The sequence below is a fragment of the Pan paniscus genome, chromosome 11 (genome assembly GCF_029289425.2).
Source record: "Pan paniscus chromosome 11, NHGRI_mPanPan1-v2.0_pri, whole genome shotgun sequence".
In the NCBI taxonomy this organism is placed as follows: domain Eukaryota; kingdom Metazoa; phylum Chordata; class Mammalia; order Primates; family Hominidae; genus Pan; species Pan paniscus.
The window spans coordinates 1,824,170-1,842,127 of NC_073260.2; the positions used below are offsets into that span (position 1 = coordinate 1,824,170).

Consider the following 17,958-nt stretch of genomic DNA (forward strand, 5'->3'; position numbering starts at 1 on the left):
ATATATATTGTATAAAACTACCCTCAGGCTATGTGTATAAGGTGTACATGAAACAAAATTGAATTTCATGTTTAGACTTGTATCTCATCTCATCCCCAAGATGTCTCATTATGTACATGCAGATATTCCAAAATCTGAAATCCAAAACATTTCTGGTTCCAAGCTTTTTTTTTTTTTGCCCCCCGAGATGGAGTTTCGCTCTTGCTGCCCAGGCTGGGGTGCAATGGCACAATCTTGACTCACTGCAACTTCCACCTCCCAAGTTCAAGCGATTCTCCTGCCTCATCCTCCCAATAGCTGGCATCCACCAGCATGCCCGGCTAATTTTGTATATTTAGTAGAGACAAGGTTTCTCCATGTTGGTCAGGCTGCTCTCAAACTCTGGACCTCAGGTGATCCGTCCACCTTGGCTGCCCAAAGTGCTGGGATTACAGGTGTTGAGCTGTGCCTTTTTTGAGACAGAGTCATGCTCTTGTCACCCAGGCTGGAGTGCAGTGGCTCAATCTTGGTGGCTCCATCTCGACTCACTGCCCTCCACCTCCCAGGTTCAAGTGATTCTCCTGCCTCAGCCTCCGGAGTAGCTGGGATTACAGGTGTGTGCCACCATGCCTGGCTAATTTTTGTATTTTTAGTACAAATGGGGTTTCACCATGTTGGCCAGGCTCCTGACCTCAGATGACCCGCCTGTCTCGGCCTCCCAAAGTGCTGGGATTACAGGCATGAGCCAGGGCACCCAGCCCCAAGTATTTTGGATAACGACGCTCAACCTGTATTGGATCCCTGTGGAGGTAAGTAAAAGGGAGTGTGTTCTCCAAGTTGCCTTGGGGGTCATCAGCTTGAAATATGTGAAGTCTGTAGGGAACACTCATCACTGCAGCACCCACACGGGTTAGCTCCCAAATACTGGACAGATGGTGACTTTAGGTGTGTGAACAAACTGGGTGTGTTACATCCAACTCCTGCTGTGAGGGCTTTTGTCTCTCTGGGAGGAACTGTGGTTGAGGTACAGGCCACTATTTGTCAAATCCTCAGCATTTACTAATGATACATAGGTGACTACAAGCAAAAAAACATGCAGTTTTATCCCTTTTTTGAGACAGAGTCTCACTCTGTTACCCAGGCTGGAGTGCAGTGGTGCGATCTCGACTCACTGCAAGGTCCACCTCCTGGGTTTAAGCGATTCTCTTGCCTCAGCCTTTGGAGTAGCTGGGACTACAGGCGCACGCCACCACGCCTGGCTAATTTTTGTATTTTTAGTAGAGATCGGGTTTCATCATGCTGGCCAGGCTGGTCTTGAACTCCTAATCTTGTGATTCTCCCGCCTCAGCCTCCCAACGTGCTGGGATTACAGGCGTGAGCCACCGCACCTGGCCTTATCCCTTTCTCCTTTTCTGATGATACAACACAACGTCACTATATGTCAGATTGCAACAAGAAATTTTCCTAGGCTGGGCGCAGTGGCTCACACCTGTAATCCCAGCATTTTGGGAGGCTGAGGCGGGCGGATCATTTCAGCCCATGAGTTCTCAGCCTGGGCAGCATAGTGAGACCCCCATCTCTGTGTCTTTGTTCCCTGGGTGAATAATTTGGGGGATGAACTGACCAGTGCTGTCATCCGGCACAATCTGCCTTGTAAATTCTTTCTCCTGCAAGCTGAGTGATGTTTGCCCTTGGCAGGTTCCCAGAACCTTCGGACTGGGAAGATGACCTCCAAAGAGGTTCACAGCGCCGAGTCTGCATGAGAACTCGGCTTAGGTGCCTGCACTGAAATCTGTCATGCTGCACACTTTGCCATGACCTGAGGCCAAAAAACAAACACCGTATAGCTGGCAAAGGCGTTTAATAGAAATGAGATGAGGGCAGGCCGCCCCTCCCCCGCCCAGCTAGCGCAGGAAGTTCCTGGGGTATAGCTGGAAGAGCTTTCCCTCCTGTGTGGGCTCGAAGCCGTACTTTTCCAGGTTGTCAGGGTCGAAGGTACCGTCTTTGAAGTCCTTTTCGATGGCAGGCGCCACGGCTTCGCTGAAGAGCTGCGCGGCCGTCAGGGGCGTCTCCTCGCTCTCAGGGGCGAGGTAGCTCACGTAGGGCTTGAGCTTGAAGCCGGTCAGATCCGGGACGACGAACTCCGGGACCATCTCCTTGATCTGCACGAACCTCCAGCCCGAGGTGAGGAAGCCGATGCCCTTGGCGCCCCGGCCCTTGCGGCCCCTGAAGCTGCGCGGGCCCCGCTTGCTCGTCCACTTGCTCATTCGGTCCGCACCCCGGACCAGGCAGCGCGCCGCTGCGGCCAGGACGCCCATGCCGCGCCCTGCGGGAGGAGAGAGCGGGTAGTCGCGGCCCCGGGAACCCTGCCAGCCCCGCCCCTGGCCGCGCGCGGCGCCCGCCCCAATCCGACAGACTCACCTGGACCGGAGACCCCACACGAGCTCCAAACGTCCCCGGCTCCGGCGCCAACCCGGCCTCGACCTTGCTCCGCTTCCGACCGCTGCGTCGCAGCAAGAGCGGCTCCGATTGGCCGCGGCCGCCGCGTCCAATAGCGGCCCCAATCTGGTAGGGGGTGTGGCCGCGGGGACTCGGCCAATGCGAGGAGCGCGCGGGGCGGGGCGGGGCTCGCGGGGCTGGCGGGGCGGGGCTCGCGGGGCTGGCGGGGCGGGGCCCGCGGGGCGGGGCTGGCGGATGAGTGATCGCGCTCAGCGCGGTGGTCCCTGACGTCTCCACTGCCCGCCACTGCCTGTGTTCGTCCGCCAGGTGGCCGGCGGTTTCCCGGGAGCCCAGTCCCCCTGAGGCCGTGAGGTGGCGTCGGGAGGTCGGGGAGGACGCGGGCCCTGGACTCGAGAAGGCCGCCGCGTTGACGCCGCGACCCCGCCTTTCTTACCCCTCCGCCTGGCGCGGCTCCTCTGGACGGAGCCGGCAACCGCGCGGGGAAAGCCCGGGACCTGCAGCCGGGAGGGCCCGGGCTGTCTGTGCTGCCCCGCAGGCCGGGCAATGGTGTGGGGGGACTCGAGCCCTCGCGGTGCCCAAATTAATCAATAATCTTGGACCCAGCACGTCCGGCTTGCGCACTGAGCCCTCCTGCCCGGTCACCCTCGCAGGCGACCTCTCACCCCACGCGGAAGTTGCCCCCCAGCCGCACCCTCACAACCCGGATCCACCCCCTCCCCAGCTGCACCCCGTCTCCAGCGGCACCCCCACACCCCAGATCCATCCCCTCTCCAGCTGCACGCCCTTCCCCAGCGGTACCCCCACACCCCAGATCCACCCCCTCCCCAGCGGCCCCCCCACACCCCAGATCCACCCCCTCCCCAGCTGCACCCCCTCCCTAGCGGTACCCCCACTCGCCGGATCCACGCGCTCCCCAGCTGCACCTTCTCCCCAGCGGTACCCCCACACCCCAGATCCACCCCCTCCCCAGCTGCACCCACTCCCCAGCGGCACCCCCACACCCCAGATCCATCCCCTCCCCAGCTGCACCCCCTCCCCAGCGGCCCCCCCCACACCCCAGATCCACCCCCTCCCCAGCTGCACCCCCTCCCTAGCGGTACCCCCACTCGCCGGATCCACGCGCTCCCCAGCTGCACCTTCTCCCCAGCGGTACCCCCACACCCCAGATCCACCCCCTCCCCAGCTGCACCCACTCCCCAGCGGCACCCCCACACCCCAGATCCACCCCCTCCCCAGCTGCACCCTCCTCCCCAGCTGCATCCCCACACCCCGGATCCACGCCCCGCCAGCGTCACCTCCCCTCCAGCCGTGCTTCTCCAGAAGGCAGCGCTGCCCCCATCCCCGCCGCGCTGGGCCTGGCTCCTCTTGACCTGCTTGGATCCGCCCCATCTGGCTGCTGTTCTGGGTTCCGGGACAGCCACGTGAGGGCTGTTTACAGAGGGAAGGAGGTGGCTCCTAGCAGATGACAGACGCTTCTCAAAAGACAGCTTTTCTTCCTGGAGAACAGACTTTTTCAGCAGGATTTTCCTTTCAGTGAAATATAATTTGACTTGAAAGGAACCCAGGGAAAAGTGTCCCAGTGTGAGCATGAGCGGGTAGAGGTGTGCCCTTGTTTGCTTCAGGCTGTCTGCTTTTCGCCCCTGACTGTTTTTTCTGTTTCTAGCCATGGAGGAAGAGAAAGATGACGGCCCACAGGTATGTAACTCAGGGGACCAGATCCCTGGATTTCCCAGTTGGGGGGCATTTCTGGACCCAGAGAAGGGTCCTCTCGGCGTCTGCTCTGCCGCGCTCTTTGGCCCCGTGGCTTCTTGGCGCCTGAGGACTGTGGGAGTGTTGGATCTGGCCCCTCTCTGCTGCCTGTCACAGCTGCCAGCACTTGTTAGACGCGCCTGTCACAGCAGACAGCCAGCGGTGGCCCATGGGCATTGTTCACAGCGAGGGCAGCCAGCGGTGGCCCATGGGCTTTGTTCACAGGGGGGCAGCCAGCAGTGGCCCCTGGGCATTGCCTGAGGCCTTGTCTTTTCTTCCCCTAAGGTCACAGTTGCTACTTCCAGTTCCTTTAGGACTTTGCCTGATGGTTTTGCTTAGAACCTTTTTCTGTGTTTTTTTTTTTTCCCAAGACGGAGTCTCGCTCTGTCGCCCAGGCTGGTGTGCAATGGTGTGATCTTGGCTCACAGCAACCTCCGCCTCCTGGGTTCAAGCAATTCTGCCTCAGCCTCCCGGGTAGCTGGGACTACAGGCACCACGCCCGGCTAATTTTTGTATTCTTAGTAGAGACGGGGTTTCGCCATGTTGGCCAGGCTGGTCTTGAACTTTTTTTTTTTTTTTTTTTTGAGACGGAGTCTTGCTCTGTCGCCCAAGCTGGATTGCAGTGGCACGATCTCAACTCACTGCAAGCTCCGCCTCCCAGGTTCACGCCATTCTCCTGCCTCAGCCTCCCAAGTAGCTGGGACTACAGGCGCCCACCACCACGCCCGGCTAATATTTTTTTGTATTTTCAGTAGAGACGGTGTTTCACTGTGTTAGCCAGGATGGTCTCGATTTCCTGACCTCGTGATCCACCCGCCTCGGCCTCCCAAAGTGCAGGGATTACAGGCATGAGCCACCGTGCCCGGCCTAGTCTTGAACTCTTGACCTCATGATCTGCCCGCCTCGGCCTCCCAAAGTGCTGGGATTACAGGCGTGAGACACTGTGCCCAGCCCTAGAATCTTTTTCTTAGTCAAACATCTGTAGCCACATGGCAAAGGCCTTATTTCCTAAACCAGAACACTGGACCCATTAAAGCAACAGTGAAAAGCTAGAAAAGGCTGAGCTGCTCCACCGCAGGAGAGCCTGTGACCAGGTCACGGGCCATCGCGTGATAGGCCTTCCTTGGATAATCGGTCCCAGAAGCGGTTGCTGGGCTGAGGGACTCACTTCGCTTCCTTAAGTGAGGGACATGGTTGTAGGTGCTTCTCTGCTCCCCACCTGGTTGAGAGTGAGCGTAGGGGTTCCCCTGTCCTGAAGCAGAAGCTCCCAGGGCTTGTATTTGCTTCTGAACCAAGTTCGAAGGGCTCAGCTTTCTGGGCACGTCCTCATTCTGTCTTGGTGCAGAATTGTGTCTTTAAATGCATTTCTGAGTGCTCTTCCGACTTCCCTGAATTTTCTTTTTTTTGAGATGGAGTCTCCCTCTGTCGCCCAGGCTGGAGTGCAGTAGCACAATCTCAGCTCACTGCAAGCTCTGCCTCCCGGGTTCACGCCATTCTCCTGCCTCAGCCTCCCAAGTAGCTGGGACTACAGGCACCCACCACCACACCCGGCTAATTTTTGAATTTTTAGTAGAGACGGGGTTTCACCGTGTTAGCCAGGATGGTCTCGATCTCCTGACCTCATGATCCGCCCGCCTCAGCCTCCCAAAGTGCTGGGATTGCAGGCGTGAGCCACTGCGCCCAGCCCTTCCCTGGATTTTCTGGCACGGATGGGAGTCCTGCTCTCTGCAGTGAGGTGGGGGTGGGTGTTGTTTTAGGCCTTGGCTCTTGTGTAGAAACTTTCAGGCTGAACCAGTGGCTTCCCCTGCCCTATCCGGTTCCTGGCTGCCTGGGAGGAAGGTGTGATGCCAGCAGGAATGGAGAGGGCTGCCTGTCTGGCTGGTGTCGTCGTCTCGTTTTCTCTTTCACTTCTTGGAACCACCAGCGTCCTCTGCTGTCGCGCACTCACCATCCTGCCCTCACCCTCTCTTCCCTCCCTCCAGCGGACCTGGACTTCTGAAGTCCTGCTGCTCCAGGAGACGGCAGGACACAGAGCCTTCTCGGCCGCTGCCTCCTTGTTTGGCATGTGAACTGGTGTTGAATGTTCTCAGAATCCAGATGGCTCCTAGGGGTTTTGAGCACCGCTCCTGCTGGGGCTGAGGCGACACTGAGAGGGGGGCCTTGGCCTCCCTTGTGGCCGGGCCTGCTCCCTGAGACCTGCATCCCAAGGATTGCATCACCAGCATGTGGGTGTGTTAGTGATGCCTGGGGCAGCCGCTGGCCCTGCCCCACTGTATCCCAGTGACTGAGGGAGCCAGGTTGCTCTCTGAGTGCTTCCTAGCAGGGGGCTCAGAGGACCCCGGCACCCCGGGCGAGATCACTTCTTCCCAGAAGTCTCCGGGGCTGCTGACTTCTCCCCTAACTCCCGGCTCTCCTCCTGCTGCTCTGAACAAGTTCGGGCTGGGAAACCTGTCCATGCCCACCTGACCCCATGCTCTCTGCTGCAGGCTGACTTCTGCCTGGGCACCGCCCTGCACTCTTGGGGGCTGTGGTTCACGGAGGAAGGTTCACCGTCCACCATGGTAATCACCTCACGCTTCCCTGGGGCCAGACCTGGATGGGCCGTGGCCTTTTTCACCTCTCCCTGTCCCCATCCCCTGGCTCATTCCTGCCCAGCCTGTGGTTGGGGTGGGGGCAGGCTCAGGGCTAGGGTTAGGTTTGTGGCCTTGCTGATGGGTGCCGTGTTTCCACTCTTGCCAGCTGACGGGGATTGCGGTTGGAGCCCTCCTGGCCCTGGCTTTGGTTGGTGTCCTCATCCTTTTCATGTTCAGAAGGCTTAGCCAGTTTCGTGAGTATCTTGGTTCCGACTCTGGCCCGGGGGGTTGGGGGAAAGCGTGGGTGTCTTGGGATGTGTTTTGAGCCCCTGGGAGGGGCTCTCAAGCCCATGGTGGCTTTGGCTAGAATCTGATGGCCCGTCTGGGCTCAGGCCGAGCCTGTCGGTTCCAGGAAGCCAAGTCTGTTCAGAGCCCTTTCTGTTCTCCTCTTCTGAGCAAGGCTTCAGTGGGAAGAGGGGAGAGCCCCCTTTGTTGGAGATGAGCCTGTCACTCAGGCCCTCTTCCCTCATGCTGTCTGAGTATGGCCAGTTACTGGCAGGGACGAGAGTATGACTGACTGTGCCGCACCTGCATGTCCAGGACCAGGCCTGTGCCACGGCTCTACCTCAGGCCATCCCTTTACTCCCCTGCAGGACAAGCACAGCCCACTCCTCAGTACCGGTTCCGGAAGAGAGACAAAGTGATGTTTTACGGCCGGAAGATCATGAGGAAGGTAGCTGTTGCTCGGGGCCCCAGGCTGCACACGGCTTCCTTGAGCAGGCCCCTGTGGGAGGGACCCCTTCTGCTGCGGGCTCCCCCAGGCTGGGCAGTGCTTGGCGTGTGCTGTCCTCTCCCCAGCTTCCCAGCTCTGCCACCAGGCTCAGGGTTTGGGGGAAATTATAAATTGTGCCGAATGGTGTCTGCTTCCTCCAGCTGAATCCAATGCGTTTTACCCAAGAATAACCCCTCACCCTCTCAGGCCTCTACTCCCCCTGGCCTGGAGGGGCAGCTTCAGGAATGTCTGTGGTGCACAGTGGCCGGAGGGGTGGGAAGGCCTGTAGGGCCCAGCCCCACAGGGTCGGTGGGTTTCTCCCCCTGTGCGGAGACGAGAGAGTGTAGAAATAAAGACACAAGACAAAAAGATAAAAGAAAAGACAGCTGGGTCCTGGGGACCACTACCACCAAGACGCAGAGACCAGTAGTGGCCCCGAATGCCAGGCTGCACTGATATTTATTGGATACAAGACAAAGGGGCAGGGTAAGGAGTGTGAGCCATCTCCAATGATAGGTAAGGTCACATGGGTCACGTGTCCACTGGACAGGGGCCCTTCCCTGCCTGGCAGCCGAGACAGAGAGAGAGAGGAGAGAGAGAGAAAGACAGCTTATGCCATTATTTCTGCATATCAGAGACTTTTAGTATTTTCACTAATTGACTACTGCTATCTAGAAGGCAGAGCCAGGTGTACAGGATGGAACATGAAGGCGGACTAGGAGCGTGACCACTGAAGCACAGCATCACAGGGAGACGGTTAGGCCTCCGGATAACTGCGGGCAGGTCTGACTGATGTCAGGCCCTCCACAGGAGGTGGAGGGGTAGAGTCTTCTCTAAACTCCCCTGGGGAAAGGGAGACTCCCTTTCCCTGTCTGCTAAGTAGCAGGTGTTTTTCCTTGGCACTGATGCTACCGCTAGACCATGGTCTGCTTGGCAACAGGTGTCTTCCCAGACGCTGGCATCACCGCTAGACCAAGGAGCCCTCTGGTGGCCCTGTCCGGGCGTAACAGAAGGCTCGCACTCTTGTCTTCCGATCACTCCTCACTATGTCCCCTCAGCTCCTATCTCTGTATGGCCTGGCTTTTCCTAGGTTATGATTGTAGAGCGAGGATTATTATAATATTGGAATAAAGAGTAATTGCTACAAGCTAATGATTAATGATATTCATATATAATCATATCTAAGATCTATATGTAGTATAACTATTCTTATTTTATATATTTTATTATACTGGAACAGCTCGTGCACTCAGTCGCTTGCCGCTCACAAAGGCCCTGTCGGCCCCCAGAGTGGATGTTTATTTTAACAATAAATGAGAACGGAAAGCTGCTTTCTAGGAACATCACTGGGGCCCGGTGGGTGCAGAGGGCCTCACGCTCGGCCAGAGGTTCCTGACTCTGCTGCCAAGCTTGGAGGTCTCTGCCAGGCTTTGGGATGCTGAGCTGAGGACAGAGTCCATCCCCTGGGATTTGAGGGGCTGAGTTCCCTGGTTACCGGCATGTGTGCTCTAAGCTGAAAGCTGCATGACTCACTTTGAATGTCTGGGTGGTTCCGGAACCTAGACACAGATCCCTGGGCCGGGGCTCAGGGATCCGAGTTTCACAAGCCCCGATCTGGGGAATAAGCAGCCTTGGTTTAACCCTTACTTGTCTTTGGCCAATTGGGCTGTCGGAGGCCTCCCCTGGCCGCCTCCCTGCACTCCTGAAGGGCCCAGGAGGTGCTCAACAGACCACCCAGAAGCTTCACAGAAACCGCACAGACTGATCCCTTTAAAGCAATCTTTGTTACCTTTTTCTGGTTGTACAACTAATTCGTGTTCTTCATAGAAAATTGAAAAACTCGGCCGGGCACGGTGGCTCACGCCTGTAATCTCAGCACTTTGAGAGGCTGAGGTGGGCGGATCATGAGGTCAGGAGTTCGAGACCAGCCTGGCCAACATGGCGAAACCCCGTCTCTACTAAAAATACAAAAATTAGCTGGGCATTGTGGCGGGCGCCTGTAATCCCAACTACTCGGGAGGCTGAGGCAGGAGAATTGTTTGAGCCAGGACCCAGGAGGCGGAGGTTGTAGTGAGTCCAGATCGTGCCATTGCACTGCAGCCTGGGCAACAAGAGCAAAACTCCATCTCAAAAACAAACGAACAAACAAAAAACAAAAAGAAAATTGAGAAACTCAAGAGGGGAGGGATATGGGTGTCTGTGACTCATCTGTTCTCATCCGCGTTAAGTGCTGTGAAAGGGCAGATGAGTTAGGGCTGCTGTAGGCTGGGTCTTGGACAGGCTTAGGCGGCCGGGACAGGGCGTAGGGTGGTCTGGAGCAGAGTGGAGGCGGTCTGTTGAGTGTCAGCCATCATCCAGTGGCCCCACAGAGGACAGGGAAGCTGAGGGCCTGGGAGGAAAGCCATGAGGCTGACAGCTCTGGACCGAGGGGCAGCAGGCAGTGGGGCCTGAGTGAGGTGACCCTGCCAGCATGCAGGGTGTGACCCAGGCCACTGCTATTCTGGGCAGTCAAGCAGGCACTGCCTGAGAAAAGGGAGGAAGACTGTTCCAGATATGGGACAGAGTGGGCAGTGGCCCCAGGTCAGAGGGGAAGTTGGGGGGTAAGGTCGGTGGGGACAGTGGCGGATTTTTAAAGGGTTGTAGCAAAGGGTTGTGTTGACCAGTATGAGAGCCAAAGATGGAGCGGATGTCAGCCTTCGGGGCAGCAGGGCCAGCAGGCATGAATCCTGGGGGCTCTGGAGGGTTGGCTGTTTGGGGACAGTGAGGACGATCCCAAGGATGTGTGGGGCTGTATCGCTGCCAACATTCCCTCACAGGCCAGGCAGGGTGGGAAAATGGCACAGCCAGACCCCAGGAGCTGAAGCTGGGACTGTGGGAGGCCCACAGGCAGGTCCTGAGGACTGATCCCCATGGCAAAGAGCTTGGACCTTGCGGCTTGCAGGGTCAGTGCCTGGTCTCTCCCTTGGCTCTGCAGGTGACCACACTCCCCAACACCCTTGTGGAGAACACTGCCCTGCCCCGGCAGCGGGCCAGGAAGAGGACCAAGGTGCTGTCTTTGGCCAAGAGGTACTGAGTGTCCTTCAGACCACATCCTGCCCAGGGTGCCCCCCATGGTGCTGGCCGCCCCGACCCTGAGCTGCCTGGTGTGTCGGCCACTGATGCTGTGGGTTTCAAACCCGCCTGGTCTGCTCAAGGCTAGTGTGTCTCTGCCTTGTAGGATTCTGCGTTTCAAGAAGGAATACCCGGCCCTGCAGCCCAAGGAGCCCCCGCCCTCCCTGCTGGAGGCTGACCTCACGGAGTTTGACATGAAGAATTCTCACCTGCCATCGGAAGTTCTGTACATGCTGAAAAACGTTCGGTAAGAGCGGGGATGAGCCCCGGGGGCTGCGGCAGCTCCCTTACCCCCGGGCTTCTCGCTGGGGCCTGGCTCCAGCTTGGCCGTCTTGTGTTGGGGGATGGTTGGCAAAGTGCATCGTGGGGCTGCTGGTGTCTGTGCCCCGTGGCGGGGCCTCGCGGTCTCTGGCTCCTTCACCAGATCTTTCTTGTTCTGTTGAACGATTTCCCGGTGTTTCATCTTCAGCGGTGAACCCAGGGCAAGAGCAAGAAGGGTGTGGTGGATCCAAAGCCTGGAGCCTGGGTTCTGCTCTGTGCTCCTGTCTTGCTGCCTGGCCCCTGGACTGCACCCCTTCCGCTCCCTGGCCCAGCTCACCATCCTGGAGGCCACCTTTGCCTTCCTCCCGTGTGTGTGTGGCTCAGGTTCACGGGTCAAGAAGTTCTCTGAGCTGATGGAAAACAGGCTCACGGGAATTTCAGAAGTTGACGGTTGTGTTTGGCAGTAATGCTGTGTGGTTTGTTGGTCAGCCGTGTGGACCCACAGCACAAAGCCTGGCGCCAGTGGGGTCGGTGGCCGTGTGCTCTCGAGACTCTTGGAGAGACCATCCTCCTCCCCTGGAAGGGCGTCCCACGGTGCCCTCTGGCTCTTGCAGGGTCCTGGGCCACTTTGAGAAGCCGCTGTTCCTGGAGCTTTGCAAACACATCGTCTTTGTGCAGCTGCAGGAAGGGGAGCACGTCTTCCAGCCCAGGGAGCCGGACCCCAGCATCTGTGTGGTGCAGGACGGGCGGCTGGAGGTCTGCATCCAGGACACTGTGAGTCGCAGGGCGGCGGGGCGGGGTCAGGCGGCTGCGCGTTTACCTCCACGTCTGTCTTCTCGGGCTGTAAAACGTTTCTCATTGAAAAGCTAGGCAAAATTTTGATTTTAATTTCTTTGGGGGAAAACTCACCGTTTTTATTTTTTATTACATTTTATTTAGTTTTTTGAAACAGGGTCTCACTCTGTCACCCAGGCTGGAGTGCAGTGGTGTGATCTCAGCTCACTGAGGCCTGGACTTCCTGGGCTCAAGCGATCCTCCTGCCTCAGCCTCTCGAGTAGCTGGGATTACAGGTGTATGTCACCATGCCCAGCTCACTTATAAAATTTTTTTGTAGAGATGGAGTCTGAGTTTATTGTCCGGGCTCATCAGCAATTCCTGTGCTCAGGCGATTCTCCCATCTTGTCCTCTCAGAGCACTGGAATTACAGGCATGAGGCGCTGGGCCGGGCAGCTGTTTTAAATGTTTCTTCCAAGCCCTCAGAATACTCCCTTTGATAGTTTAGTCGTAAGTCACTGTGTTGATCTGCCATGGTCCATTGAGCCCTTGCTCTATTTTCAGGTTTCTAACAAAATTAAATTAACTGTAAGAAAGTAATTAAGGCCAAGGTGGGAAGATCACCTGAGCCCACGGCTTAGAGACCAGCTTGGACAAAGTAGTGAGACCCCGTCTCTACAAAAAATAAAAAATAATTATCCAGGCATGGTGGTAGCACCTGTGGTCCCAGCCACTTGGGGGCTGAGGTGGGAGGATCGCTTGAGTCTGGGAGGTCGCGGCTGTAGTGAGCTGTGTTCACGCCACTGCACTCCAGCCTGGGCGACAGAGCGAGACCCTGTCTCAAAAAAAAAAAAAAAAAATTCGGGTGTGAATCCACGTAGGAGCTCAATACTTGTTTCCTGCCTCTGTTAAATTCCACCCTTTGAATCGCTGCTCGGGGGTGGGTGCTGGGCCAGACCCTGCCGTGGCCTCTTCGGCGCCGTGTTGCTCTCCTGGAGGGTGGTGTGGCTTTGTCTGTCTGGGCAGTTTGCGACCCAGACTTCCCATTGCTTGTTCTCATTTAAAGCACGCACTCAGCAAACCTTGGGCTTTGTGTGATCATCACCCTGACCTGCAGGGCTCCTGCCAGCTGTGGTCCCGGGAGTGGGCTGTGATCCCACACCAGCTCCGGCACTGCCTGTCGGGGTTTCTAGACCAAAAGCGCTGCTGGGCAAATTATTTGGTTCTCAGGTTTGTCGCTTTGTCTGTGGCTGGACTTGATGGGTTATTAGAAGGGAAAGGGGCTTCGGGGAAGCTGGAGCCAGTAGCTCCTGGGGATGAGGCCGCCCAGCTGGTGAAGCAGTGGCTTTCGTTGCCGCTCGTGCGGGGCCCTCCTGAAGGACCAGAACCCGTGTCCCTCTGGCCTTTGGACTAGATGGGAGGGGCTCATGGAGGGGACTGGGGCCAGATTTGGGCAACTTCATAAAGAATTTTCCTGGGTCAAGCTGAGATGAAGTGCTTACGTTGTTAAATCACCAAAATAGCGCGGTTTCTTTTCTTTTTTTACCTAATGGGAAATTATATCAAAGTTCTGGAATTTAGGCTGGCAATAACTGAATCGGTCCTCGGAGTCCTTATAGTTAGCTCAGCAAACAAACAGGCTCTGCGAGCTTTTGCCTCAGTCCCCACACTGAAGACGAGTCATGGGATGGAGAGGTGGGGTCTCCTCCGTCTGTTTTCCTTGCTGCTGCTTCCTGTGTGTTGTACCCCTGATGCCAGCAGGTCCATCTCGTCCCCTGCCCTCCATCCAAGGTGCCTGCTGCTCTCATGGCACCTCAGAGGTGCAGGCCCGTGGCCCCACTGCCCTGGGCTGGGCTGAGCCTCCGCCAGGCCCCGCGGTCGCAGCCCCAGTCCTGACGGCACCCACTCTGCTCTCCAAGCGCAGGACGGCACCGAGGTGGTGGTGAAAGAGGTTCTGGCGGGAGACAGCGTCCACAGCCTGCTCAGCATCCTGGACATCATCACCGTGAGTCCCCCGCTGCCTGGCCCTCCGGGCACCCCTGGGTTGGCCCCGGAGGCCTGGTTTTTCTGTCTTGTCTGGACAGCTGGCAGTGGTTAAAGGTCAGTTCTCCACAGTGATGTGAGGGGAGCAGGGTTTGGTCCAGGAAGGAGGGAGGAAAGAGGAGGGAGCTTCATTCTGGCCACAGTGCGTTGAAGAATAGCCGGGCATGTGGCTAACGGTTTTGGTTGTCTCTTAAATGACTGTTGTTGAACTGGGTGATAAATGCATGTGGTTCAGCATTCAAAAGGCACAAAGTGTTGTAAAGGGAAGGCGTTTTCTCCTCTCCTCAGGCCCAAGGCCCTCCCGAGGGACCAGCCACCCCCGTTTCCTGCAGGTCCTGCTGGGCTCTTCCCTGCTGGCGCCGTCTTTCTATGGCTCCCAGTCTTTTGCTTTTCGTCGTTGCAGTGAATGGTCTCCTGTGTCCACCGTTTCCGATACCGGAGCCTGATCTGCAGGATAAATCCTAGGGTGGACTTGCAGGGTCCCAGGGATGCAGACTTGTAATTTTGAAAGGTGCTGCCGGGCCGGGCGCAGTGGCTCACACCTGTAATCCCAGCACTTTGCGAGGCCGAGGTGGGTGGATCACAAGGTCAAGAGATCGAGACCAGCCTGGCCAACGTGGTGAAACCCCGTCTCTACTAAAAATACAAAAATTAACTGGGTGTAGGGGCGGGCGCCAGTAATCCCAGCTACTTGGGAGGCTGACGCAGGTGAATCGCATGAACCCGGGAGGTAGAGGTTGCAGTGAGCCAAGATCCTGCCACTGCACTCCAGCCTAGGCAGCGAGAGTGAAACTCCGTCTCAAAAAACAAAACAAAACAAAACAAAAAATCATGTATCATGTTGTCTCATGATTTTTAACTTTTTATTATGAGACAGTTCAAAAATGTGCAAAAATAGTAAAATCACCCCATGTGCCCAACGTTAACTAGAATTATTTTTTTTTAGGCTGGGTCTTGCTCTGTCGCCCAGGCAGTGGCATGATCTTTGCTCATTGCAACCTCCGCCTCCCGGGCTCAAGCAATTCTCTCACCTCAGCTTCCCAAGTAGCAGGCATGCACCACCATACCTGGGTAATTTTGTATTTTTTTGTAGAGATAGAGATGAGGTTTTGCCATGTTGGCCAGGCTGATCTTGAACTCCTGGGATCAAGTGATCTGCCTACCTCAGCCTCCCAAAATGCTGGGATTACAGGCATGAGCCATCATGCCAAGCCATTAACTAGAAGTTTTTTTGGTTTTTGTTTGTTTGTTTGTTTGTTTGTTTTGAGATGGAGTCTCGCTCTGTTGCCCAGGCTGGAGTACAATGGCGCAATCTTGGCTCACTGTAACCTCCACCTCCCAGGTTCAAGCAATTCTCTTGCCTCAGCCTCCCAAGTGGCTGGGATTACAGGCATGCGCCACCATGCCCAGCTAATTTTTGTATTTTTAGTAGAGAACAGCCTTGGTAAGGCTGATCTCCAACTCCTGACCTCATAATCTGCCTGCCTTGGCCTCCCAAAGTGCTGGAATTACAGGCGTGAGCCACTGCACCCAGCCTGAATTTTGTTGTTTTTTTTGAGACAGGGTCTTGCTCTGTTGCCCAGGCTGGAGTGCAGTGGCACGATCTTGGCTCACTGCAGCCACTATCTCCCAGGTTCAAGTAATTCTCCTGCCTCAGCCTCCTGAGTACCTGGGATTACAGGAATGTGCCATCACACCTGGCTAATTTTTGTATTTTTAGTACAGACGGGGTTTCACCATGTTGGCCAGGCTGGTCTTGAACCCCTGACCTCAAGTGAGCCACCCACCTCAGCCTCCCAAAATGCTGGGATTACAGGTCTGAGCCACCGTGCTTGGCCCATTAACTGGAATTTAATGTGTGTTTAATCTTTTTTTCTTTGAGTAAAACCTACATGCAGTGAAACAAATCTTTAGTGTCCATTAGCTGAATTTTGCTAAATGCCTCTCAACTCAAAAGAGGTATGTGATTTTAATCTTACTCTTTTGAGTTATACCTTTTGCATTCATTGTTAGCTGTGTATCAAGGTAACTTCTACCTCAGTTTCTCTAGACTTTGTTAGGAGAGTTTTCTAGAGCTCACCAGAACCCTGGCTCGGATGCATTCAGGCAGAACCAAGCGCTAGGTCCTTGCATGAAACCTCGCACTGGAGCCTGGGTGGTGTCCTCTGATCCCATCCTATGTTCCTCTGCTCAGAAAGGACGTAACAAGCTCCAGCCAGACGTCGGAGTGTCCAGGGTGCTCACTCTGCTCCCCGGCAGATGGGCACAGGTGCGCTTTGGGCTGCTTGGGGCCTGGGGTGGAGGCATGGATGGGACCTCAGCATCTCGTTGTGCTCCCTGGGACTTGTGTATCTTCACGTGACGCGTGGCCTGTGCTGGGGAGGCTGCCAGCCTGGGGAGGGAGAAGACACCCACCTCCTTTGAGCAAGGCTGACCTGCCGTTAGAAGGCCGGTGCTCATCTTCGAGGGAGCCCCCAACGTGGCTTGGGGCAGAGTGGGGTCCCAGCCACCAGACCCACCTCTGTGCGCCTCTTTGGAGCCTCTGGTTAGTATGTCTCTGGAGCTGTGGTGGGCTTCTCAGGGACTCCTGGATGTGTAAGGGGCACCTGTGGGCCTGAGAAAAGCTGGGAGAGGACCACAGGAGCTTTGGTCTACGTGGACGTAAACCCGTTCAGCACGGGGCATCTGTATGCGACCTACCTTGGATGATTCGTTTCTCTTTAAGCAAAAAATAGCTTCACTGGGGTAGAGGCTTTCTCCGTTATTTCTTGTTCTTTCTGATCTTGATCTTGTTGTGATATTCAGGTTGGGCCTCACTTATCACAGCGCAGCCATGCCTGTGCCAGGAGAGGGGAGCTGTGCGCTGACACGGGCCGGGTTCCTCTCAGCTGCTGCGATCCGTCTCATCCGCGTTGGTGTCACAGCCCCTCTCCCTTAGGGGTGGGAATGGATCTTCCCTGAGTGTAGTGGGAGTAAAAAATGGGAGGTGATTGGCTGAGCACGGTGGTTCACGCCTGTAATCCCAGCACTTTGGGAGGCCGAGGTGGGCGGATCACGAGGTCAGGAGATCGAGACCATCCTGGCCAACATGGTGAAACCCGTCCCTACTAAAAATACAAAAATTAGCTGGGTGTGGTGGTGGGCGCCTGTTATCCCAGCTACCCGGGAGGCTGAGGCAGGAGAATCCCTTGAACCAGGGAGTTGGAGGTTGCAGTGAGCTGAGATTGTGCCACTGCACTCCAGCCTGGTGACAGAGTGACACTCCAACTCTGTCTCAAAAAAAAAAAAAAAATGGGGGTGATATCTGAGAGAGGTAATTCTGTATTGTGATCAGTTGATCATCTGCCGTGACATCGTTTTTGCCTCATCAAACTTTTGTGTTTGTCATTTTAACAAAACTTAAATTCTTGCAAAATAACATGGACAGATTCTAAAAACATACTTAAAGTTTTATCAACAGTGGCCGTCTGTCCCCTCACACTGAAAACGCTTCGGTTCCTTCTGAGCAGCTTTTCTTGCTGTTTCCTAACCCATCCGTTCTAGACACACTGACTTCCTGTCATGGGAGATGAAGTGTGGCTCAGAGGATGGCCCCCATGCTTCCTGTCGCGGGAGATGAAGCGTGGCTCGGAGGATGGCCCCCATGCTTCCTGTCGTGGGAGATGAAGCGTGGCTCGGAGGATGGCCCCCATGCTTCCTGTCGCGGGAGATGAAGCGTGGCTCGGAGGATGGCCCCCATGCTTCCTGTCGTGGGAGATGAAGCGTGGCTCGGAGGATGGCCCCCATGCTTCCTGTCGTGGGAGATGAAGCGTGGCTCGGAGGATGGCCCCCATGCTTCCTGTCGCGGGAGATGAAGCGTGGCTCGGAGGATGGCCCCCATGCTTCCTGTCGCGGGAGATGAAGCGTGGCTCGGAGGATGGCCCCCATGCTTCCTGTCGTGGGAGATGAAGCGTGGCTCGGAGGATGGCCCCCACGCTTCCTGTCGTGGGAGATGAAGTGTGGCTCGGAGGATGGCCCCCACGCTTCCTGTCGTGGGAGATGAAGTGTGGCTAGGAGGATGGCCCCCACGCTTCCTGTCGTGGGAGATGAAGTGTGGCTAGGAGGATGGCCCCCACGCTTCCTGTCGTGGGAGATGAAGTGTGGCTCGGTGGATGGTCCCCATGCTTCCTGTCGTGGGAGATGAAGTGTGGCTCGGTGGATGGCCCCCATGCTTCCTGTCGTGGGAGATGAAGTGTG

The 17,958-nt window shown here is 56.3% G+C and overlaps 2 protein-coding genes across 2 annotated transcripts in view; one reads left to right on the forward strand and one right to left on the reverse strand.

Annotated features, from left to right (window-relative positions):
- Positions 1-1,823: 1,823 nt before the first annotated feature.
- MRPL41 (mitochondrial ribosomal protein L41) lies at positions 1,824-2,558 on the reverse strand. Its single transcript, XM_008970148.3, has 2 exons — positions 2,401-2,558; positions 1,824-2,305 (listed from the first exon to the last, which is right to left on the reverse strand). Exon 2 carries the CDS (start codon positions 2,295-2,297, stop codon positions 1,884-1,886), a length of 414 nt encoding a protein of 137 aa, XP_008968396.2. The 5' UTR covers positions 2,298-2,305; positions 2,401-2,558; the 3' UTR covers positions 1,824-1,883.
- A 77-nt stretch (positions 2,559-2,635) lies between these two features.
- Positions 2,636-17,958, forward strand: part of PNPLA7 (patatin like phospholipase domain containing 7) — a 101,341-nt gene continuing 86,018 nt past the window's right edge. The window contains exons 1-9 of the mRNA XM_003817011.5: positions 2,636-3,233; positions 3,427-4,134; positions 6,675-6,749; positions 6,928-7,015; positions 7,415-7,494; positions 10,508-10,599; positions 10,751-10,891; positions 11,520-11,679; positions 13,604-13,684. Coding sequence (XP_003817059.3) covers positions 4,105-4,134; positions 6,675-6,749; positions 6,928-7,015; positions 7,415-7,494; positions 10,508-10,599; positions 10,751-10,891; positions 11,520-11,679; positions 13,604-13,684 — 747 coding nt within the window. The 5' untranslated portion in view covers positions 2,636-3,233; positions 3,427-4,104. The remainder of the gene's footprint in view (positions 3,234-3,426; positions 4,135-6,674; positions 6,750-6,927; positions 7,016-7,414; positions 7,495-10,507; positions 10,600-10,750; positions 10,892-11,519; positions 11,680-13,603; positions 13,685-17,958) is intronic.